This window comes from Convolutriloba macropyga, chromosome 2 (genome assembly GCF_964194025.1).
Source record: "Convolutriloba macropyga chromosome 2, txConMacr16.3, whole genome shotgun sequence".
In the NCBI taxonomy this organism is placed as follows: Eukaryota; Metazoa; Xenacoelomorpha; order Acoela; family Convolutidae; genus Convolutriloba; species Convolutriloba macropyga.
Genome location: NC_134469.1, coordinates 13653143 through 13678570, shown reverse-complemented (window position 1 = coordinate 13678570; position 25428 = coordinate 13653143). Strand labels below are relative to the sequence as shown.

The 25428-nt window shown below is 35.8% G+C and overlaps 2 protein-coding genes across 2 annotated transcripts in view; both read left to right on the top strand.

Annotated features, from left to right (window-relative positions):
- Positions 1-349: 349 nt before the first annotated feature.
- LOC142356784 (nucleolar complex protein 3 homolog) lies at positions 350-13967 on the top strand. Its single transcript, XM_075408582.1, has 6 exons — positions 350-895; positions 1195-2010; positions 2357-2507; positions 7893-8072; positions 8417-8677; positions 13604-13967. The coding sequence occupies exons 1-6, from the start codon at positions 355-357 to the stop codon at positions 13947-13949; spliced, it is 2295 nt and encodes a 764-aa protein (XP_075264697.1). The 5' UTR covers positions 350-354; the 3' UTR covers positions 13950-13967.
- Positions 13968-14184: 217 nt separating this feature from the next.
- LOC142356756 (uncharacterized) overlaps positions 14185-25428 on the top strand; it is a 34352-nt gene continuing 23108 nt past the window's right edge. Inside the window, exon 1 of the mRNA XM_075408557.1 lies at positions 14185-14555. Within this exon, the coding sequence (XP_075264672.1) occupies positions 14187-14555 (369 nt within the window). The 5' untranslated portion in view covers positions 14185-14186. The remainder of the gene's footprint in view (positions 14556-25428) is intronic.

Here is a 25428-nt window from a genome sequence, read left to right as displayed (position 1 = left end):
AAGGTTTAAGGATGTCAATCACGGCTATTTTGTGGTAAATTGTCGGCAATGTTTTTGCTTAATTGATGATGCGCGATTATCTAAATGCGGTCCGAAGGTGTTGCTACAGTTCTGTCAAAGCTCGAATTTCAATGTCGAAGCGAGTTTTTTTGAAGTGGCAGAAATGAACGACTAAAGCTCAAGTACGCGTAGAAATTTGATAAGATCAGAGCATTTTTTTCTGTTGACCATATCCATGATCTACCGTTTTGAATCAATACGTCTTAAATGCATCAAAGGCGTGTTTCATTACATTATGCACTCCTTGTGGCTTTACAATAGTGGTTGTTAAACATTAATTTTCAGGTAACTCAAATGGGTATCAAATTCCCGGACGCGGATGCCAAACGCGTCCTGAAACTTTCTAAAAGGTCTTTAAAAGTTCGGAAAGCCTTAGACAAATCACATCTGAGGGATCTCAAATCCCAAAAGTCAACTTCGACTTTCAAGAAAACAGATGCGACTATCGAATCTCGAAAAGCGGACGATGATGACGTTGAAGCCCAGAAATTGTTTTATGAAGAAGCGGGATTCTCAGCTGACGAGGCTGATGATGATTACGAAGGATTGAGCGACGATGAAGAGTACGAAAAACTGCATAAAGGATCATTCAGGAATGTCGACCAATCAGAATTGCACAATAAGAAGGCGGGAAGGTTGCCAGTCAAGTTCGATGATGGGAAGGTAGTTGCGCAAGATGATAATGAAATGAGTGATTTTGACATTAGTGAAATGCAAGAAGATTACATGGAAGTGAATGACGTTGAATTGAGTGACAAAGAGGAAGATGTTGAGGATGATCATCAAGAAGACGAACTGATTTATGAGGAAAGTGGTAAAAAATTGGGGAAAAGAGGTAAGGATCATCTAGAAACTTAAACTGTTATTAGTCAAGTTCGCTACTTTTCTATTAACATTTCAAATTCTGTTGTAATAGAGTTTTAGAAAATTCACACCAACGAATGATTGGATGTAGTGTCGTAGAATTTAAGAAGCCTAGTTTCTACCTCAGAAAGTAAAACAAGTTTTGTTTGCAAAAAGCGCTTTAACCTGTCAAAGTTTGATTTATTGGCTCAAATTTATTTTGGCTAATGCAAATTTTTGGCTATGTTAGTTTGTTAGGCTTGTGGCCAACACGACATTGAATATTTATAGGTAAGCAAAGTGCAATGAGAGATCTACTATCGGAAGCAGAATTCTTAGAAGAAACCAAAATTAAAATTGCGTGTCTTTCTCAAAACATCTGCGAAGATCCAGAGACAAATATTAAACAACTTACGGATTTGGTGGCCCTGTTCAACCGACCTAAAGTTCGAAAGAGTTCAATTTTAATGAAATTACTCCTACTTTCTGTATGTGAAGTTATAAAGGATATCGTACCTGGATATAAGATCAGAGAATTAACTTCGGACGAGAAGAAAGTACGTGTTAAGAAAGATGTTAAGAAGCTCCGCAACTTCGAGGAAATTTTGCTGCGAGATTATCAGTCGTATATTAAACATATGGAGTGTATCTTAAAAGGAGCGTGTCCATTAGGAGCCAGAAAGCTTCAAACAACGAGTGGAAATGACTCAAAGGTTTTTCAATTAGACTATCTAAGAAAACAGGCTAAAATACTTCGACCTGTCGTTGCCCAATGCGCTGGTTCTTTATTGGTAAACATATCGCATTTCAATTACCGCACGAATATTATAAGAATTGTGTGTATGTTCTCCACAGCTTCGAATAAAGAATTAGCCGAAATTGCGAGTACAGCAATTGCGCAAATTTTTGAAAATGACAGATCAGGTCAAACGTCACTGGAGATCATGTTCTACCTGGATAAAATTCTGGTCAGTAAAGCGTTTACGGTGCACAGTTGCTGTTTGAAAACATTCCTATCTCTTCCAATTACTGAGGTGAATTATGAGAAGATTCGAGAGTTCGAGATCAAAGAGAGACGAGAGAAGAGAATGCGCAAGAAGCAGAATGGTAAGTTTTCCGCATGTTGACTTTTCTTAGTTGCTCTTAGACGAATTTTGTAGAAGTTACTTCAGGTTTGCTGGATTCAGTTATACATAACCGATTTGGCTTCTTTTATGTCAATTTATATGTTATAAGCCCGTTGCTCTGTAGAATATAAAATGGGTACAGGTTTCAGCTCAGAAAGCTGAAACAAACGAAATAAATCATAGGCACTTTTGCTATTGTCCGCTATCTATATAAAGTGGCATTGTAATTTCTAATTGCGCTCATATAGTTCATGTTATGTATAGACTTTTAAAGGTTCTCCTAACTTGCTATATCAGTGCTAAGAGTGATGTGGGCAATGTTTTAGCCAGATATGACTCCAAAATTAGAAAGAAGGCCAGCAAGATTGAAGAGAAGTGGGTGAGAGAGTTAGAGGAGTTGAAGTTGAAAGAAGACAAAGACAGAATCAACTTCATTCACGGAAAGATTATAGGGCTGGTGTTTGCTTCCTACTTCAGGTTAGAGGCGCAGTCGACAGACGCTGTCTTTCGGTTGTGGTTTAATATAGTAATAATAATAAATTGTTTTCAAGTAAGTTGGCATTGCTGTACAAACTAGGCCGCACAGAACCGCCACTTACTTGATAGGTCATCAAAAGGTCCGATGGTCCTCGTCAAGTGATGCCAGTAGCAGTACTAAGAAACTTTAAAAGACAGATTGTCAGATGCTAAAGATGCTAAGGATTTGAAATGATCGGCTCAATATATTAACGAAACTAATTGTTGGTTATTGCTAATGTAATTGTCTCTAAAACTATACTGATAACGTTTCAATTCTTTTTTACTCAAGATTTGTACTTCTGAAATGAAATTGGGGTTAAATTTTAATATAAAATTTAACAATTTTCTTATTCTTACTCCTAGTCGTTTAGGGCTAAGTCCACTAACCGCGTTTGTACTTTTTAACTGACGGGATGATGTTCTTTTTAACTCAACTGACTCTATTTCTTTCTTTGTTATAAGCAATTTTAGACTATTTATTTCGCATTCTGATCTAAGTATCTCTGTTAGTTTTTTAAACAGTTCATAAATGTGCAAATCTTTGATCGAATGCATTTTATACTTTTCTCGATTTTGCAGTGTTGATTCCGTTTTTCTCTTTTAAAAATGATTCTGGCAATTTGTTTTACTTTTGCTTCTAGAGGCTGAAGTGTTGTCTTGCTACTGGTTCCGTAGACTAAAACACCATAATTTAGTATTGGTTGTACGTAAACTTTATATGTTACAAGAAGCTGTGCAGTTGTTAAAATTGATCTCAATTTATAAAACAATCCAGAAAATTTGGACAGTTTCGCACATAATTCGAGGATATGCCGATTAAAATTAAGTTTTTCGTCAATATGTACTCCTAAGTATTTTAAAGACGTTTTTTGACAGATCGCATAATTCTGCAAAATTATCTATTGTTGAGAAGATTTTCTGATTGCGTTCAAATTCACAAGATGCGTTTTTTCTAAATTGAGTGTCAGTTTGTTTTGCAAAAAATAGTCGGCTACAGATTCTAATGACTTCTCAAATTTTTCTTTACTTGAATACACATTTTGCTTCAAAACAGCGTCATCAGCAAACAAAATTGCAGTTGAGTCACCGCAGAACTCCTGAATATCATTTATATAAACTAGAAAGAGCAGTGGTCCTAGCACCGAGCCCTGCGGCACTCCATATTCTATTGGTAAGAATTCCGACCTAAACTCAACCGATTTGACACATTGTTGTCTGTCACTCAGATAAAATTTCAGTAATTTATGTACAGGTCCTCTCATTCCTATGTTTTCTAGCTTTTCAAGGAGCAAATTTTGTTCAACTGTATCAAATGCTTTCTTCAGATCTATGAAGACAGCCTTCACTTCTTTAAATCCATTTTCCCAGTCTTCTCTGATTCCCTCGAGGAAATTAACTAATGCATCAGTAGTCCCTCTTTTTTGTCGGAACCCAAATTGATTTTTATTAAGCAAATCGTATTTCTCGAGGAATGCGGTCATTCGATCACAGAGTAATTTTTCTAGTGTTTTTCCAATCGTTGGTAATAAACTAATTGGCCTGTAGTTCTGAGCTTTGTAAGCATTCTCGCACTTATGTATAGGAATTACTACTGCTTTTTTCAAACATTTTGGGAAAGTTCCTTTTTCGAAACACTTATTGACTAGAAACGTCAATGTAGGAACTATAGCATATTCTATTTTTGTAAGTATAAAGTTGTTGAGACCGTCACAATCAGTGCTATATTTATTTTTCAATTTTTTAATGACTAGTGATATTTCGGCTTCATTTGCTGAGGTCAAAAACATGCTGTTTAAAGTTCTTTTTTTGTCTTCCGTTTTTTCCAGGATCAATTAATTTATTCGATAAAATTTTTCCGATAGTTGTGAAGTAAATGTTGAAACCTTCAACCTGTTTCTCTGACAACTCTTCTTGTTCTTTTCGCGTATTTCCACTCAATGTTCTCATTGTATTAAAAAAGCTGCTGGAATTCTTTTGTGCGTTTCTGTGCAACATTTTCTGATAATAGATTCTTTTGTTTTCTTTTATTTTCTTTCTCAGCTTATTCCTGATTTTATTGAACTTCTCCTTGTTTTTATTATTTTTGTGTCTCAAGAACGTCTGGAATAAGCTCTGTTTTTTTGCAGCTAAATTTTTTATACTGTTGTCAATCCAATTTGGTTGCTGAGAAGGTTTTGATTTTTTCAATGGAATGTAATTGTCAACTTCCTCAATGATAGCCTCTTGAAACTTTTCAAAAGCAAGATCACAATCCAAAACAAAAAAGTGCGACATAAGTCTGCCTAATTCGTCTCTTATTTTAAAAACCATTTTTTCTAAAATTAAGTGGTTTTCAAGAGCCGTCCAATCCCTGTAAACTTTGTTTTTCAGTGGTACAGTCTTTTCCACGTAGTCAGAGAACACGATTTGGACAGTATAGTGATCCGTTACAGCTGACTTGATGATTTCAATTTCTACTGTCTTCGAGCAGTAAACTACGTCAATATTAGTTCTCGACTTTGCGCTTTCTCTAGTATACCCAACGTTAGACATATTCCTTAAGTTGTAAGAACTAAAAATGTCTTTTAATTTTGTAAGCTTGATGTTATTGCTACTATGGTCAATGTTAAAATCTCCGCAAACAATGTGTAACTGTTCCGGTTCCGGAGTTAGTTCTTCAAAAAACATCTGCAAACATCTTTATACTTGTATTTGGTTTGATATAGATCACTGTTAATAAAAAACTTTTGCCATTTTTTGTGTTGATTTTCACAGTTAAAATTTGAATACTGGTACAGCCAAACTTTTTAATAATTGTTTGTTGTAAATCCAATCTTACAAAGATCCCAACCCCTCCTCCTTTAGAGGTATTTCGGTTGCTTGTAGCAATCTCCTGGTAGCCATCAAGGTTAATGCACTTTGTGTTAGATTGGTCCTTGAGCCACGTTTCCGTCAAACATATTGCTAACGGTTGACTCTCCTGTTGTTTTATCAACACTTCAAACTCGTTCAAATTTTTGTAGATCGATCTGATGTTTTGCAAGATTATTTTGTTTGCACTCATTTTGAAATTTTTTTTCCCTTGAACACATTACCAATTTTTAATTTTCTATCAGGGTTTCAAATGCATTTTTGTCAAACCTAAAAAAGAGAGAAATCTAAAACTTGTAAATTTGGACAAAAGATAGAGTAAAAAGAAAAAAGAAGAAAAAAAAATCAATATGAATGTATGAATGTGAATGACCGCGGATATCGCAGGCCTCCACAATAAAAGAAACTGAGTTTATTTCTTTTTCTAACCTAATTTAATTTCAGAGTTGCGGATATCGCAAACTTTGACTTTTTAATTCTAAAAAATTTCTTTTAATGAAAAACCTAAAAATGCAAATCATCTAAGGCAGCTTTGTCTGCGGATATCGCTAGACATATATTGCCACTAAAACATTTTAAAATTTCCATCTAAATTGTCTCTTTGCTGCGCATACTGTAAGCAGGAAGGGGTTTGATTTTTCTACGTAAGGCGACAGGTATACCCCTAAAATTTTCTCATCTTACCATTCAGCTGCGAATATGGCGAGCTAAAAAGGACAATGAGAACTTGCTAGGACAATGAGAAATAGGACAATGAGATAAGAAGTCTAAAATGAAAGAAGACATATGCCTTAAACTTACTACCATCCCATCTTGCTGCGAATATTGCGAGCAAAATGAATGAGTAGGAACATTATAGTCTCATTATTTTAGTACTGCTACTGTGTGGGGTTATTATGAAATTTACTACAAAAAATTATTTAATAATCAGATCAAAAAGTTTAAGTTTCCACTGTTAATGTATGAAATTACGCTATGGAGTTCATTTTTTCATTGGTCTCTTGTTATCAGGTGAAAACCTCTCTTGGCCCTTTTCACATGAGAGCTCTTCTGCTTCCTTCATAAATTTTCGCTTGTTGCGTCCACTCTCCCGTAAGACAGGATTTTGGATTTTATTCAATTCGTCCACGTTATTTACTGCTCTAAAGGATGTTTCATTTTGCAGATTCTTAACCATAACTGACACTGTACAATTTTTTGTTGACGTAATCATTCCCATTTTCTTCGCCTCACTGTTTATTTCTGCTTCATGTTTAGGCATGTATATATCATTAATGTATATATTAAGATTATTTAGTGGACTCTTGATTTTCTAAAGTTTCCTCTTTGCACCAAAAACCCTATCTTTTTCTTCAAAATAGACAAACTTGCAGATCACTGACTCTGGGCATCCATTTGCTGCTGTGCCGGGTAATATAGGACATGCTTTAATTCTGTTTTCGTCCAGTTTGATATTCAGAAAATTTTCAAAAAATTTCAATGTGTTTCGCAACACATTTCGATTGTCTCTTGAGTCAAAGGGTGGATTGCAGATTATAACACAGTCCTTGCTTGTGTAACGTTCCTGAGCTCTCAGTCTGTCGTTTATTTCAACCTGTTTTTTTTTCGAGATCAATAATTTTTTGTTCCTGTTTTTTGTTCGTGTCTATTAATCCGGACACTACTTTCGATAGTTCATCAACTTTTTTAGTCAAAACAGTATCACCACTCATACCTGTTGCAGTATTTGAAAAATCGCTGGAAGATACTTCACCATCCATGTTGTTGCCTTTCTTCCTCAGTAATTGATAAATGCTCTTTAATAAATAAATCAAAGGGTAATTGTTCAAGGAAATAAAATAAATTACTCAACTTTCATTTGGTTTTTACTGAAATTTCCAATGCTTTTTACTTAAAGAATAAGAGGAAATTACAATAGGGTGGATATAAACTGTACTTCTTTAAAGCGCACTTTGTCGGAATTCTAAACAATCAAGCACTATTGTTTTCTTGTTTAGCAACGTTTAATAGTGTTTGAATTGGTTTCATTACCTCTACTCTAAGCAAAAGTTTTGGTTTTCGTATGAACTATTTAGTGTCGAGCCCCCCTCCCCTCCCCTCCCTACCGCTCCGCGTTGCCTACCCTTCTGTAATTGTATATAATAAGTTAATGACTAGCTCAACATCCTATTGGGCTATGCAAACAATTATTACTGCAAAAGCGCAACTTAGTTTGTTCACGTGTTCATGAAGATAACTTTTCTTCATGCGGCGAAAAAGTAGATCGTTGGTCTTGTCGACTATGGGTGGCAGGACAGTTTCTAGTACTTGAAATTGCTTCTAGCAAGAATTACTGATTATTTAAATATACACTACTTGTATGTGGAAAAGATAACTGGACCGTTTTGAAGGTTTTTTTGACGGGCTATTGGATTTTTGACTTCTAGCTGAGGGTCTGGGGTACTATTGATGATAGTTTGGAGGATATTTTAATCTTGATGTTGTCATGTATAGAGTGCTGAAGAGACTCACCAATTCCAAAAATCTAGAGGTGGTGTTGGAAGGGGTGGCAAAGCTGGGACATCTGATCGGAGTTGAGTTCTATGATGATCTGCTTGTGCTCATCAAAGACATCTTGAAGAGGCTCGACCTCAATTACAAACAGAGACTACACTGTGTGCTGTCTGTTTTTAGGTACGTACCCATCGGGTGAACATTATAAAAAGTCATGTGTGAACATTTGAGCGAAAACCATTGTTTGAATTTAAAAATTGTACTCTTTTTCGTTACGCACAGGCGGGAAATGTGATTCGGTCATATTCCCTGGTGTTATTTAATGGTTTATAGAAATTAATTGGCTGTGAACTATTTTAAGCAAAGATAATTGTATTTCTTGAATTTTTTGTGGTTGCCCTGTTTGTGACCTTTTGTGGTGAAAAATCATCTCTTCAAATGGCGATTTAATACAAACCAAATTTGTCCTACAAAAAAAAACATTTTCTCGAGCTCATGTGAATACATTCAATCTGTTGTGGCAGATTAATGAGTGGCTGTGACATGGAACTGGTCAATGTCGACTTGCAACAGTTCTATTCATATTTGTACGAATCCTTGCTTGCTCTTGGTCAAGTAAGTCGCCAAGATTTCAACATGGCGCTTGACACTATAGAAGAAATTGTTGCTCGAGAGCGCAAGAAAGATATGAGAACATCGAGACTGTTGGCCATGTGCAAGAGACTGGCTACTGTGTTGTTGAGTGTGGACAACAGAAGTGCCATGAGACTTTTCCAGACGATCGGGTAAGCTTGCGATAACAATGAGTTGTAATGACAAGTAATTGTTGTAATAAGCCTTAAATTTGAACTAATTTTTGACGGAGCTGTTTTCGTTCTCTGGTCTGTGGCTACTACTTGCTATAATAACGTCCCAAAAACTATGCAAAAAAGTTGTAACTTTTTAATAGCCGCACAGCGATAGCTGGGGCTATTATTGGCCTTCTCTTGGTTTTTTTTTATTTCGTCGTCGCGATTTTTGTTACGACCATATGACGTCACAACCACTTCAAATCTGCTTTTTGTTCATTCGTTCATGCAATTTCAACAAGTGCTTGCGTGACGTCATTTTTCGCTCTTAGTGGAGCGAGTTTTTTTTTAATAGCCGCACAGCGATAGCTGGGGCTATTATTGGCCTTCTCGTGGTTTTTTTTTTATTTCGTCGTCATGATTTTTGTTACGACCATATGACGTCACAGCCACTTTTTGTTCATTCGTTCATGCAATTTCAACTGAATTGCATGTGTGACATCATTTTTCGCTCTTAGTGGAGCGAATTTTTTTGTTCATGTGCGTGATTAAATTTTTGGTCACACTTGACTTACCTCACTCTCAAAAATGACTTCCTCACTTTAAAATTGACTTTTATTTACTTTAATTCAAAGAGATAAGATCAAATGGGAGTGTGTCACTCTAAATGAAGGTTATTTGATAGCAGCTAATAGAGGCAGCAATAACTCTTACAGATTTTTAATCAAAATATAATAGATCAACCCTCAATGAAAAGACGAATTTTTTTGTTGTGTTTTTTTTTGTTTTTTAGACTGCCGATCTGCGAATCTATTGCGGCTATTTTCTGGCAATCTGCCAGCTATGTTTGTTAATTGACGTGATTAAATTTTTGGTCACACTTGACTTACCTCACTCACAAAAATGACCTCCTCACTTTGAAATTGACTTTTATTTACTTTAATTCAAAGAGATAAGGTCAAATGGGTGTGGGTGTGTCAATCTAAATGAAGGTTATTTGAGAGCAGCTAATAGAGGCAGAAAAAACTTATACAGATTTTAAATCAAAATATAACATATCAGCCTTCAATGAAAAGGCGAATTTTTTTGGTCCTTCTCTACTGTTTTTTTAGACTACAGATCTACGAAGCTATTGCGGCTATTTTCTGGCAATCTGCCAGCTATGTTTTTCAAAAGCTCTCAAATTTAGATATCAATCTCGTGCACCTGCCCATTTGGCCGGAGCCTCGAGTATTTAGTCTACTGACCTTTAGAGGAATGAATTTCAAGCCAGGGTAAACTGTGTTGCATCGGTGCGAGGACCCTCTGGGGTCCAGCTCTTTGCTCTTTGAGGTGTTGTGTCCCCAGAGCCTCAAGTATCTCTGTATTCCAACCATCTTTCGGGACAAGCAGAGCAAGTGTTGTCTGGACCAAATATATAGTGTAGTCACTCTTTATCTTTTTGGCTCTGCGATCACAGTTGCAACACTACTCTGATGTTATTTCTGTGACTATCACTGCATCTGTCTTGTCTGGACTTTACACAGTATTTCCGATTAGAAGACTTTCATCTCAGATACCAATTGTGCGCAGGGATCACAAACAGTTTTCTCTTCCACTACTCCGCAACGTTCAGTGAATAATGTGTAGCAGTCTTCCCAAGGTCCCTCGCATCTCAACCATATTAACCTTGCGTTAGTTGCCTACTAAAAAGGGTTTAAGGCCGATTAGAGTTCACAAGACTTTCCAAATCACTACTAAATTATCAAAATTTCAGCTACTAGTCTATGTCACTTTCGTTGCTTTGTTGACTTTCGAATGTGTTAACTTTGACCATCTTTCGTTCATTGGAGACATTTCCAACAGATAGAAGTCGGCGAGACATGACTACAAGAGCCACTTTTGTTCTCAGGGTCCCGCCAACATCCACTTTTGCTCCCTTCTTTCACGGGCGCTATTCGATGCTCTGCTTCAACACCTCGCATCTCAGGCTCTTGCATGCGCTGATGTGAAACGGATTGACAAGGAAGTCTAGAAATAATTTGTTTTAAGTCCATGGTGGCCTATTCACGGCTCAATTTTCGGACTGTCAGCTTAGCTAACTTCCACTGACTGAGCTAGCGGCAGTTACACAGGTGGCCCCAGATGGAGGTTACTGACCAAGGTTGCGCCCTACGCCTCAGGTCCTTCTTTAGAAAGCTGTCTTTGTAGCATTGCACTATCAAGTCATCCCATCAATCTTTTGTTTTTGATGCCACTCTCGTGATGTTTTTGATGCCACTCGGCCTTGATTTTTTGCAAAGCCAATTACACGAAAAGTGAGTACTTCTGGAACGTTTTATTCAGTTCAATTTATTGCGCTTCACCTAATTACCAAACTCTAAAGATTAAATTAGTATGATATCGAATTTTGAGCTCAATTTACACATTAAATTTGGAGTTCAAAATTATGTCGGGTAAATTTTTTCCACTCAGTTATAATTTTGCCGTTCTATTTAGCTTTTCTCACGCAGGTTTTTGGCTGCTTGCTACAATAGTTTTGGATGACGTATTTTTGCTTTAATTGTTCTAACGTTTTTAATGACAAGGGGTTAAATATTCGCCAGGCTGTATTTTCCGTATGTCTTTGACTAATTGACGGAAGACATGTACCACGTGAAAGCTCTTAATAAATAGAGTTCATTGATTTTTTTTTACAAAACGGCAATATTTTGACACCCAAATAATCGCTTGCATTTATCACTAACTTCAATCTATGAAAGACTGTCAACCCATTTTTGTGATCTTTGATCATTTCTGTTCATTTTTTAACAGAAGAAAAGCCATAGCGAGGCTATTACTGGTCTTATTGTAGTTTCTACGACTCGAAAAGGAGTATTGTTTTTCTTGAGGTTTTACGTCTCGCTGAGGCGTTATGTTTCTCTGTATTTTAAAACTCCAAGAGTCTTTCTGGTTCTGTTTTTTTTATAAGTCAGCGAGCAATAAAACCGGAAGTTCAGGGAAGGAATAAAGTGAAAAGGCTGTCTCAGTGAACAAATTCGAAGATCAGAGAAAAGAGAGAGTGGTTCTTTTGTACGTGCTTTCTTTTAATAGAGCGAGAAATGTAGGCCTGAAAAAAAATCGCTAAATGAGAAGTTTTTTTTGTTCACGTGCGGCTTTTTCAAGCTGTTTTTTGAAATTTATATTTTGTCTAAAAGGTGATTTCAAGCCAAAGTTATAATTTTCAGGTTGTTTTGATAGCCTTTCAAATGTTTTTGCTTATTGCAGGGTTACGCTAATTTGAAGTATTTTCAACTAATTCTCAGGTTTTAAGGCTATTTTTGCAATTTTTGGCCCATTATTGTATTCTATTGCTTTTGGTTGTAAATGAATATATGCCTGATGCTCGTGGCTAGTTTCTATTACAAATTAAATGCAGGTTTTTGGTACCAAGCTTCTGTCTTTGAATTGTGACAAAAATCGAGAATTTTTTTATAGTTTTGCTTAATTTCTTTTTTGCTTTATTTCAAAATTAGAGATGTTTTTGTGCTTATTTCGGCTTGTCTGAATTTTTATGTGCAATTAAATTGTCTTGGTTACTTGAAGTGTTGTTTCCCCCTTTGTATTTGTTTTTGTACAAATTGAAAAAGCAATTCAATTTTTATTTTCCTTGTCTAAATTGCATTTAGTTAATTTTGTTTTTATAGCTGCGAAGCTGTAAGCTGAGCGTAGCTATATTGCGGTGCTCCTGGTTTTTTTTTGTTTCGTCGTCTGACGCTCTTTTTTCGTTTTACATTTGTTCACACAGCAAAGCTGAAAAAGTCAAATTTTCTGAATGACTTCTTCCTCTCACTAACGGCACTTGCGCGCGTGACGTTATTTCTCACTCGCTTTAGCGAAAGTTTTTTGTGTGATTAGATTTTGATCATAAGTGACTTACCTCACTCAATAAAATGACTTTTGCACTTAAGAATTTCAGTTTATTTTGAATAAGTTTAAGGTCAAAGGAACTCATATGTGCAGTAAAGGTCCCTAATAAGAGGCTTCTGTGGAATGAATTTTAACAACCTTTATTGATTTATCGCTGAATGTTTTTTAGCCCAGTTTTTTTAGCGTCGATTTTTTTTAATTTAGATCTGTATCTGTTTCTATCTCTATTATATGGCACGCAGGTCTATTCTTTCGCAGCTCTATTCTATTCCGGCAATCTGCCGGCTATGTGTTCTTTCATGCTCACAGCCATCAGAAACTAGTTATTCGTCTGGCTGCTTTTTGGCAATGCCATCTTCGAGTTTTTTTCCCGAATTCTTCTGGCTAATGCATCTTAAATGAGCGGGCAAAAAAAAACGGAAAGAAAGAAAGTGTAAAAATTCGAAGAGGGAGAGGGGGAGGCTTTGTTTTTTTTTCACTTGCGGCATTTTCAGGCTGCTGTTTGGGTTTAAAATTTTATGTTTTCTGTCAGGTTAGTATTTATCAAATTAATAATTTTGATATTGTTAGTTTTTTTGATGTTTTTTGATTGTTGAGTTTATTTATGCGTTAATTTGAGTTTTAAGCTATTTTTGACCCCTTGTATAGTTTTTTTTGCTTTATTTGTAGCAAAATCGAAACTTACTTCTCTTGGGAATTTTCGGTTGCCAAATTAATCAAGATTTTTTACAATGCATTTTTCGTTGAATTATAACCAAAAGGGGATTTTCTGATTTGTTTGCTTTAATCATATGCAAAGAAATGTTTATAACAATACCACACACGATCTGTCGGAGATACCCTAAAAATCAATCCGTTTCGACAAAAAAGTGTGTCTGGTATCTAGTTCACATTTCAAAAATATAGGAATAATTAATTTGATGACAGTCAATCGCACATTGTTGATTTTTGATTTCGTGATAATGTGAGCTTGTGCAAAATTTTCCTAGTAGTGTCTGTATGGATTGATCGTATATTTCACTCGTATATTTTCAGTCGAACTACGACCAACCAATCAGATCAACTTCTGACTGAGGAGTCAGTGGGCAGTGGCAAGTACAATGCGCTGGTGAACGACCCCGACTTAGCCAATGCCCAGAACACAGCTTTGTGGGAATTATATCCTATGCGCAATCATTACTGCTCTCAACTTGTGCCACACGTGAAATTATTATCACAATTGAAATTGACTCAAATCAAGCCTGATGAAAGAAAAATTGATGATTTGATTGTTTATTTTGATAAATTGAATTCTAAAAAGCTGCACGAAACTGGTAGAATGAAACGAGCTAGTTTGGTGAGCCATGATAGCTTCATAAAAGTAAAAACAAAGAATTTGTAAAAAAAAAAATTGTTGTGATTTTTTTTTTTGAAGACCACTGTTTTACTACCACTCTATCATATCCCGAAACTTGTTCCATTATCCGTGTGAGGACGCTCAATACTTTGTTTTCAGTTATCTGAAAACAAAGATATGAAGGACATTGAATGAAATACATTTATTCAGATTGAATGAAATACATTTATGTATAATTAGATTGCGGCATTGCAATAAGTACTACTTTTCTTTCAGAGAGCCATGGGTGAAGATAGACATTTGGATCTTTATGGTGACCTGTTTAGTGGCAGTTTGGGCAACCAGGAGCCAAACAACAACAACAAGCTGGTTCTGTCTTTAAAATCTATGATTCAGAACAGCCACGATGCACACGGAGAGAATCCTGCTCCCGTTGCAATGTCAATTGTTCGTGGCGTTTTAACCCCAAATGGAAGACTGGCTAATGCGGCTGATGTGACCCTAGCACCAGCTGGTTCTGGTAGCATGAAGGTCGCTGTTAATGGTGTTATTAGTACTACTGAAAGTGAGGATGCGGTAAATGATCATGAGAATGATATGTTGGGACAGTTGTTTAGTGTGGACGGGCACAAAGATTCAATAATCAAACAGGTAAATCAAAAAGCCTGTACATTTTGGACCAATCTTTGACCCCGAGAATGACTGCTCTATTTTCGAAATAGGAGACTATAAGCTTGTGTTGCATGCTTGCAAGAACCCTATTGTTGTGTGAGTAAATACTTTCCTTCGCCATTCGAGAGGAGGTCGTTAGTTGACCTGTAACTTTGGGTCGAGATATCGAATACATAAAAAACGCCATATTTGATTTCCCAAATAAGTGGTGTCTGTAGTTTGAAATGAAGTGATTGCTTTTTACGTTAAGGTCTGCAACCTCCGAGCACTATGCTTGTGAGAGCACACAACTAAATAAAGTTCGATCAAAAATGCCTCTTTTTCTCAATTTTATTGTTCCAACATTTTTTCAATATTGCGGGAATATATATGCGAGACTGCCTTTTTCTTGTCAAATTTTCAATTTTTGTTTACGGATCGTAGAGAAAAAAGAACGACATCATGTTGTAGCCCTCAGGATCTAGTTTTGATTTCTATTATTAAAAATTATCAAAAGTTTCAAAAAGGGGGACTCCAAAACTGGAAGGAAAAATTGAACAGGAAAAAACCACTTCGCTTGGGGGAGGTGACAGATGGCCGTTGAAATTTGAAATAAAAACGTTGGTAAATTGTAGTAACCTTAGTTATGTTAAATGGAGATTTGTCACCGGTAATTCTTTACATTTTAAGACTAAAAATTAACAATTTAAGTTATTTTAACCGCAAATTCCAAAAAATCTAAGGTTCTTTTCTCCGAATTTCATTTAAAAACTTTTCGAACCGTCAGTATGTATTCGGCTTGATACATAATAAAGCAAATAAAGTAAGAACCAATTATTCTCTGTTCTGGTGAAACATTTATGGAATATCGAGGACCTCAGGCAACTTAGATCTCTCAAAATAGCAAAAATCAACTTTGAAATTGTGAAAATAAAACCAGAAGAATGTTTTTATTGTGAATTCTAGAGTTTTGTTTGCAAACAATTCTTCTGATTTCATCCGAACTAACCAATTCAATGTTCTCAAGACTTCGGAGACGTAAAAAAAATTAGCTTCATGTAATGAACATCAAATCAACCAAAGAAATTTCTGAAAATTTCTAAAGTTGGAAATCTTTCTTTATTTGTATTCTTTAAACTGTCAGAGCAGATGATTCGAACTAATAACCTCGGGGAGAATGAAAAATAGAAGAATCTGAGAGTAAGAAATTTATTTGGATCGCCAGGTTGAAAATTTTTTTTCTAAATGTCATTTTTTGCAAGTTTTAAGAACAATTTTTTCACTTCTGTATATTGAAGTTGCTCTTGGGCGGCTCTGTAGATCAAAAAACTAAATCTTTTTTAATAGCCGCGAAGCGATAGCTGAGGCTATTATTGGCCTTCTCTTGGTTTTTTTAATAGCCGCACAGCGATAGCTGGGGCTATTATTGGCCTTCTCTTGGTTTTTTTTTATTTCGTCGTCATGATTTTTGTTACGACCATATGACGTCACAGCCACTTTTTGTTCATTCGTTCATGCAATTTCAACTGAATTGCATGTGTGACGTCATTTTTCGCTCTTAGTGGAGCGAGTTTTTTTGTTCATGCGCGTGATTAAATTTTTGGTCACACTTGACTTACCTCACTCTCAAAAATGACTTCCTCAATTTGAAATTGACTTTAATTTACTTCAATTCAAAAAGATAAGGTCAAATGGGTGTTTGTCATTCTAAATGAAGGTTATTTGAGAGCAGCTAATAGAGGCAGCAAAAACCTATACAGATTTTTAATCAAAATATAACAGATCAGCCTTCAATGAAAAGACGAATTTTTTTGGTCTGTCTTTTTTACTGTTTTTTTTAGACTGCCGATCTACGAATCTATTGCGGCTATTTTCTGGCAATCTGCCAGCTATGTTTTTTATTTCATCAAGATTTTTGTTACGACCAAATGACGTCACAACCACTTCAAATCTGCTTTTTGTTCATTCGTTCATTCAATTTCAACTGAATTGCGCCCGTGACGTCATTTTTTGCACTTAGTGGAGCTAGTATTTTTGTTCATTTGCGTGATTAAATTTTTGGTCACACGTGACTTACCTCACTCTCAAAAATGACTTCTCACTCTGAAATGGACTTTTCTGTGCTTTAATTCAAAGAGAGAAGGGCAATTGAGTTCTTGTCACTCTTTTTGAAGGTTTTTCAAGAGCGTCTAATAGAAACAGCAATCAGTTATACAGATTCTTAATCGAAATTTAACATCTCAGCCCTTTGTGTCTTTTTTACCTTCAGTAGTAATAGGGTGGACGAGTCCCGGGGGGGGGGGTGAAGACCCCCATGTATTAAGATTGGTTATAGCGGTTTTTGACGGCTAAGGATCTTCCCTGATGTATTAAGATTAGGGATAGAATCTAGGGGCGCCTAAATGTATTAAGATAGGGTATAGGGTGCATATATTAAGATTAGGAATAGAATCTCCATGTATTAAGATTAGGTATAGCCGCCATGTATTAAGATTGGGTATAGCCGCCATGTATTAAGATTAGTCATAGCGGCCAACATGTATTAAGATTAGTTATAGCAGCCGACATGTATTAAGATTAGTTATAGCGGTCGACATGTTTTAAGATTATTTATATCCGCTGACATATATTAAGATTAGGGGTATTTTTTGAAAAATTGTTGAGGTTTTTGTACATTTTTACGCCGTTTTTTCAATAATTTCTAAATACTCTCTTCTGATTGGTTAAAAATGACAGCTTTTTTTTAAAAGAAAATTGAATTGAAAAATTTATAAATAACAGACACAGTATAAATTATGCACATCAAACTACAAAATCACTCGAACATTTACATTAAATAGGTATAAATTTTAAAGCATAATTATAAAAATTCACAAAGACAAAATAATAAAAATATCACATATTAGAGAAGAATAAAAGTTATTATAAAAGCTCTACAATTTGAGGGGTTCGGTATGGATAACGTCATCTAGATCTACTCGCTTGGGATAGAAATAGGATAGCCCTTTCTTTGTCTGTTCATATGTAGCAACACAATGATTTATTGTTCTGAAACCTCTATTTGTCGAAGTAAGGTTGATAATTTCATCCATCACTCGTCGATATTTTTCCATTGGTCCATCTCCAGTCTCCTCCAGAGTTCTTTTGTTCAGGCCTTTGCTACTGATTTTGTACTTGTCTGACCTAGCATCGTAGCAACAATAGGTTTTACTACAGAGACAAATCATTTCGGTGCATCTGAATTCTTCCTTGAAAAGACCTGGTTCCCGTTTATCATGCTTCTTATACTTAGAACAACATGTTCTAGGGAAAAAGTTGTGTGAGGCATCTGCTCTGAAGGAATCATCGCAGTCCTTTTCTCGCAAAGTCTCCCATTCTTCCTTTTTAGCAGGTCGAATACAATCATAAATGTTCTCGTGCGCTAGCGCTAAATAAAGAGAATCTGTATCCATCTCTAACACTTCGAATTTATCCACATCGCAAAATCTGTCACAGAAGCTATAGTAGAGCTCCAACATACGTAATTTAGCGTACTGAAGTATGAAGAATCCAACTATTATAGGTTCTCGATGCTCAGTTTTTGATTTTGCAAGCTCAACTTCGTAAATTTCTTTTGACACATTGTTCAGACGCTTAAACATTTTCCCATTGATTGCTTTGTGCTTCTTCTCATCATTCAGGTACTTGGTCTCTGTGTGTCTACTTCTGTCCATAATTTGATACCCATAAGAGCTGTTACCCAACAATTTCATTGTCTCAGCCACAACGCTAGAATCAGGATTTTCATCACCCGCTCTTCTAGCATCTACCACTGACTGAACAAAATTGTTGAAGCATTTTTTGGGTGTGTATTGTAGAAATCTATAAATCTTTGTACATTTCAGACCAAGACTGAGATAAAAGTTGAGTAAAGGAAAAATGATTGACCCATTTTCCAACTTGAAGCTCGAAATCAACATTCGTTGAGGATGTTTGAGTAGGTTGTTTTCAATTGCATACTCTCTCATATATTCTCCAATATCGGCTCGACTGATATTAAATTTCTTAAAAATAGGAGGGAAATTAGAGAACTTCGAGATCGCACTGTACATATCTAAACATTTTCCCATCTCTTATTTTCGCTAAAAGAGACTCTTGCGTCATAGGTAGTTTGAAGGGAAATTTCTTCCTCACGTGATTTCTGACACTTTCCTCTTCAACACGTTCCAACCATTTACACTCCCAGACTTCAACAATATTGTATCCCTTGTTTCTCAAATAATCTCTTCTCAGTTCATCATGTTCTCTTTTTCTAATTTCTCTCTGCATTTCCTCCTCCGAGAGGCTTGCTCGAGATTCTTGGAATGGGCAAAAGTGGAAATAACAACCCATAGCTTCGAATACTGTGTCGCAATGAGCACAAAAACCGTCCACGGTAAAACAGTCAATCTTTTCCTGTTTCCCGGTTGTATAGTAGCTTTCAATTGTGCATTCTGGGCGTTGTGATTGGAGATAAGACATGACCATGTTCTCAAATGTTCGAGATTTATTGTTTCGAGCTTTGAATTTTTGAGAATTTGTGTCAAGCTGCCATCGTGTGTAAAGTCCTGTTGGCATTTCTTGACACATTGAAAAGGGATAGAGTTGACTAGCATCAATACCCACGATAGATTTACATATATTTTCTGAGTTCCTGATGTAGGTTTGGTCAACTACTGCCTTTCTTGTGAACACAATAGAAGGTCCACCAGTCATGTCTTCGCGTATTTTATCATGTAAATCCTTGTCACTTTCAACAAATGGGAAAAATTTGTGGTTTGTTGACTTGTGAAGACAAATGTTTGCCAAATTGGTAAGTGTACATCCGAGTTTTAACATGTCAATTCCTTTGTTGTTATAAAAATCCATCATTTTTTTCATTGCTTCTAGTGTTGGAACAACATCCTTGTTGTTGTACCACTTGACAAAATCTCTATATGTAGACGTTTGCTCTTCCTCCCAAATCACTTTCAAGTAATTGTAGTTATCGACTCCAGATGGGGAAGTTCTTTCAGTCTCAATTTTTTCAGAGCTTCTTGTTGAGATAGTCCACTGTTCAGCAACTTAGTAAAATTAGTGAATTCCTTCTCCAAAGGGTTGTGATCCTTCAGCTTACTGAAGAAACATTCATAGGGGGTAGAAAAGTAGAAAAGGTGCGTCAAGTTTATTTGGAGAATCGAACCATTCATTTGGGAAGAAACCTTTAGTCTCGCTGGTCTTGTAAGCTTTGAGGAATGAATCGAGATGTAGCTCCTCCAAGGAAATTTAGAATGTCAAGGAACTGCACGTCACCGAACTTGAAGGAAACAAAATGATTTGCCTTTTTGATAACTGTAGGTTGAATATCCCGTTCATGAATGAGATAAGGTAGAAGATAGGATTTGATGAGATTCAAATCATACTTTCCACTGTTGAATCCAAATACAGGAAATGTGTTGATATAACGCTCAAAGTGTTGTTGCAAGCCCAAAAGTTGATTTTTCTGCATTTGTAGGAACTGAGTAGACATATCAGCTTCCTCCTCTTCTTCAATACACATCTTCAAAATCAAATGCAGGAGTTGTGTGACCTTTCCTTTCTTTCAATTTTTCAAAGATGGCTTTAACTCGGCTATTGATTATCTCCTGAATTGATGCAAATTTTGCTTGCATTTCGGTTTTACTCTTGTTAGCTAACTCCTCAAGAGTTTCGACAAAAGAAACAATCAGGTTCTTAGGGTCTTTGTCGCATAGAAACACAGGTTCTTCAATCAAGTTGGAGGAAATGGAGACAGATATTGGCTCATGTTTTCCAATCCAAGTAGTTGTATTTGTATCTTTTAGCTCTTCAGTGGGAACGCAGATAGATTCAAAGTCAAAAATAGCCAAGTTTTTGAACAATTTTTGATCATCGTTGTAGGAAATTCCGAATGCATCGAGTTTATCAAACAAAGTTTCTCGCAGAGTATACACACTCTTTGGGTAAATATGCTGTACTCTGTCTTTGCAGGATTTTAAATGAGGGTTGAATTGACCTGCATGCTTTATAAATGTATCGCAACTGGGACAACGGAATCGTTTAAAGAATGTGTTAATATCATCCACGTAGCATATATGGTCGTTGTATCGCAGTAAATTAATGTTCTTTTCGTACATTTCAACACTTCTTCTCGCAAGTTCTCCGACAAATTCTCCTTCCTCTATATCAATATCATAAATAAAGATGTTATGCTTTATCGCATTTTCAACAAACACGAGGTGATCGATTGATACTCCTCTAAAATTGATTGCATCATGTCCACCAGATTCATGAAGAAAAGCACTAAACAAATTTGCAGCATTCGTTTCCAACTCAGATGATCCGTACAAGTGGACAGCTATAGCTCTGAACAGGCAAAGATAATCTTTGTAAGGTTCGCCGTAACCATTCGATACAAGACAATTCACATCTGGTCGTCTAAGATACTGTTCAAGAAGAACAGCATCGATACATCCCATTGGAATGTTTTTTAGGAGAGCGCTGAATATTGTTACGTTAGTAGTCAAAGCAAATTGCCACTTTGTATTTTCCCTCTCCTGTGCACACGTCTCCACTAGATCCATTTTCTCTACTCTGTCTTGAAGAGAGACCAAGTCACCTTTTGAGCAGAGCAAATGATATTTTTCAAAGAAAGTGTTGTTCTCATGCGCATAAAAGTACCGATACTCGTCTATGTCCACATTGCGCAAAATAAATCCAAGAGCCAGATTTACTTTGGCAGCACAATTTAATTTTTCAAAAACTTCTTTTTTTTTCTCGTTGATCTCATTGGGATCGAGCTTGGACAACTTGAAGTTAAACACTCGATGTCTCCCATTCTCCATTTCCGTATCGTGAAAAAGTGCTGACAAGCACTAAGTGCCTGCTGTAATTGCTCGTTGTTCTGGTCTAGCTCCTCTGATTCTAGGACTTCTTTGAGCTTTTCACTCGATTTGGTCCCAATTTTTGTCGAAGTTCCATGCTTTCTCCTCTTGTGTTGTTGAAGAGAATAAAAGCTTGGGAACTCTTCCAAGCACACAGTACACACAGTACTAAGCTGAACATCTTTCGAGGCATGATGCTTGGCAAGGTGATAGTTCAAGTCTTCCTTCTTCTTTGTAAAAAAGTTAGGACATTTGGGACATGATAAAGTCCCACTATCACAAGATTTTTTGTGCCTGGCCATGTTTAGTTTAGCAACCATTTTTTCACACTTTGTGCATTTCACTGGGAGATTTCTATCGAGAGCAGGCATTGTTAAGTTCAAGATGAATTTATGAAAAATTCAGTAAATTGCGGAGCAACTGAATCTGAAAAAACAGAAAGTATAATGATTTAAAGCTGCTATGTAACTTTGCGGTACTCGATGATTACTCATCACTTCCATGTATTAAAATGACGTTGTTTCTATTTTTAGATTCAGGCGTCATGCCAGAACATTCTAGAAGATTGATATGATTCCAATTGCGACAGTTCTGCATATAATTAACTAACTTTCAGTTTAAATGTACAAGTTCATTCCGTGGCGAAAAATTCCAACTTTACATTTTTTTCTCATTTTCCTCTCACTCTTATTTGTTAAACTTTATTTAAGTTTTCCCATACAGAAAATTTCACCAAAAAAATTACAAATAGAAAACTATTCTTTAAAAATTCACGATTCACAGTATTTTGAATAGATGTAGTCCAAAATTGTGTATCTCAAATATTGATAAATTTTACTGTCTGAGATCAAATTTAGTTTTATTGAAAATAGAAACTAGCGCATAAATGTGCTTTCAACACAACAAGAGAGAGATCAAGAAAAAGTTTCCTTCTATTATTGAAGAACAAGTTTACGTTGTACAACTTAATGTTGTTGTAATAGAACCTCCCGCCCAATCAGACTTCAGCTTTAGAAATCTAATTCTCAAGATAAACGATTTCATTTTATGCGTTGCTTTTTCTATTTTATTTTTCTCTTATATTAACAGGGTTTTACTTGATACCGTATTCATTTGTGAAAAATGTTGATCAAAAATCACTTAAAACTTTTGGAAAAAATTTACAAAAGAAAGGAAGGAATCGCTGATGCTTACAGAGTAGACGAAATTGATGTTGACTCTTATTTCTTTTACAATTTCTTGGACGTTTTTACTCAAAACAACAGAATCATCCGATTTAGTAAAGGATTTCAATATGCAACCTTTTCTATAAAAAAATTCGTATGATGACTACATAAAACAATCATTTGATTTATCGTCAGAACTACACATCAACAAGTATGAAATGCTTTTCATATTGAATTCTGTCCCAGAGATAATGGAACAGTACAGAAATTTGTCTCAATCTAATTATATCCCAATTCCTGAATCGGTAACAATTACTTCATCTCTACACAGTGCGCTCTTCTTTCATTATTACAAGGACTACAATGCAGAGGGGGTAAGAGTACGATTTGGAATACGACTCCCCAAAATTTATGTACAAAAATTTAGTTCCAAATTTGGAACATCTTCCGATATCGATTTGAGATTCAACGAGATGGCGAGAATTTATCAAAGCTTGACTTTTTTTTGTCAACTCATTTCCTCTAACTTATCCATCTTTGGCTGTTAACTAGGGTAACACGTGTAAAAGTTACCTTTTTTGGTCTATTCAGTTTTGAGCTTACTTGTTTCGAATAGTAATGTTAGATTTTCTGAGTTGATTCCTTCTTTGGTCACTTTACAATTGAGACATTTCCTTTTCTGGAAAATAACGTCACTTTTTCTGCTAAACATTACCCTTTTTGGAAACTTTGTTCTCCATGGTTGGAGTTTAGTATAAATAGAGCTGAAAAATTTACCCAGCATCACTTGCTTTCTCTTTAAAAACAACATCACCTCTGTCTCAACTACCTTTGACTCTAGTCTCACCACATTGAGAAATGGAATTTACAGTGCAGAACAACAGCCTTCTCTACTCAGTTTCTTTCTTAGAGGAGACCGGTCGGATCAGCATCAGAGACTTGTCGAATGGGCTCTACGAGTCCGTTGTAACCCTACCTATCACAGTGTGGCACATTATTGAGCACCAGCGACAACAGTTTGACACATATCATCAGGGGCAGGTTCCAATCACGGAGAATCAGCTTGGAACTCACGCTGTTCCAATGGGCCACGAAGTTGCTGTGATCAGTGGGCATCACTGCCCTCACGTTAACGGAACAGATTTTCCCGACAACTACGTTGCTGGAAGCATTCAGTACACATTTCCGTGGGAGGAAGGACAGATTCCCAACAACTGGTTCCATACACCCGAGACAAGTCAAGTATCCAGTCCAGAGCAGCAAAGCAGCCTTCTCCAGATAGTGAGCAATGCTGGCAGCAGTCAACAAAGCGAATTGAGTGTCGATACTAGCACCACGTGGTCATTTAACGATCTGGAAAACTTCGATCCAGCTCAGTATTATGGTTCGACTGATATGTCGACTACACCGTCAATGACAACCCCCTCCATAGAGGACGGAACAGCTCACAACCCCATTGTGCTGACAGATGAGGCTCTCGTAACTCCCATCAGTGTTCGACCTACAGAGCCTCCAGCAATTGTTGAAAGAGTCCGTCCATTTGGCAATGAAATTCAATACTTGCCAGATCACGTTGTGAGAACTCTTTTTGAATAAATTTGATATTGTAAATTTTATAGTTGAATTCTTTGTGATGTATTTATACTTTTGTTTGAATTCATTTCTTTTAAGTTGAACTTTCTCTTTACTCCAAACACTATGCAAGCTATGTTGAAACAAAAACACAGCAATTTTTGTCAAAATTTTATTTTAACTTTGATAGAAATTCTGTTTCTTAACAAAAAAAAGTCGTTTAAAAATTGATTTTTAGGAAAAGAACTGAAATAGTTTTTCGATTTTTAATAAAATTTTTTGTTTTGAGATTTGATATTTATTGAAACAAAACAAGTTTGACAGTTGTCATTTTAAAATTTAAAGAAAATTTCTTTTTTTGCGCAAAATCATATCGTAAAATGAAGAAAAATGAATATTTTTCTGCGTTTTTAAATAACAGTTTTTGAACAATTTTTCGACATTTAAGAAAATTTTTCAAATCCAAATCTCGATATTTAAGAAAAAGTGTTGAAAAAATTTTCGATATATAAGAGAAAATATTAAAAATTTTTTCGATTTTTAACAAAAAAGTTGTTTGAATTTTCGGTTTTTTTTAAAATTGATTTTTATCAATACGTTCTTTCAAATTATAAACACAGATACAAAACACAAACAAGAAATTATATACTTTGTTTTCTAATTTCAAGATACAAAACAAGATTATCAATTATGCCATGTCCATCTAACAAACAATCAACAATCTTTATAAGTTCACTCTCATACTTTGAATTTCTAAGGGAATGCACCCTATCTAGAAAAGAGGATCCAAGGGTTTGAGTGCTCGCATTTCTTTGCTCAGCGCGTAGTAGGTGACGCTTGAACTTCTTTCTGCTCAATCGTTTTTTGGAGATACTGATCACTTTTTCCACGTACTTCTTCAAGTTGTGCTCCACCGCTCTGGTTAACTGAGCAAAGACCAGTCCTGACTCTTCTATAATGGAACCAAAGAACTGGTGTTTATAGAGTGTGTACAAGCAATCAACTGTTTGATAAACATAAGACAAATTTTCTATTATCTCTAGTATCTCCTTCACTGAGAATGAAATGAGAATAATGTGGTAGCGACAAGTCTTTAAGGGACAAAAATTGTCATTATGAGTAGCAACGGAGTATTTTTTAATGAGTAGATAAGGTTTATACTCCTTAACAGATACAGAAAGGAATAATGTCTTGTCATTATAATCTCTGTAAAATTGAGGTAAAACCTGACACATT

Bases quoted from the DNA above. Each gene is read 5' to 3' on its own strand.
- LOC142356784 (XM_075408582.1), top strand. From the start codon at position 355: ATGGGTATCAAATTCCCGGACGCGGATGCCAAACGCGTCCTGAAACTT. The intron at 896-1,194 runs GTAAGGATCATC...GAATATTTATAG, and splicing joins TAAAAAATTGGGGAAAAGAG to GTAAGCAAAGTGCAATGAGA. The intron at 2,508-7,892 runs GTTAGAGGCGCA...TGTCATGTATAG, and splicing joins GTGTTTGCTTCCTACTTCAG to AGTGCTGAAGAGACTCACCA.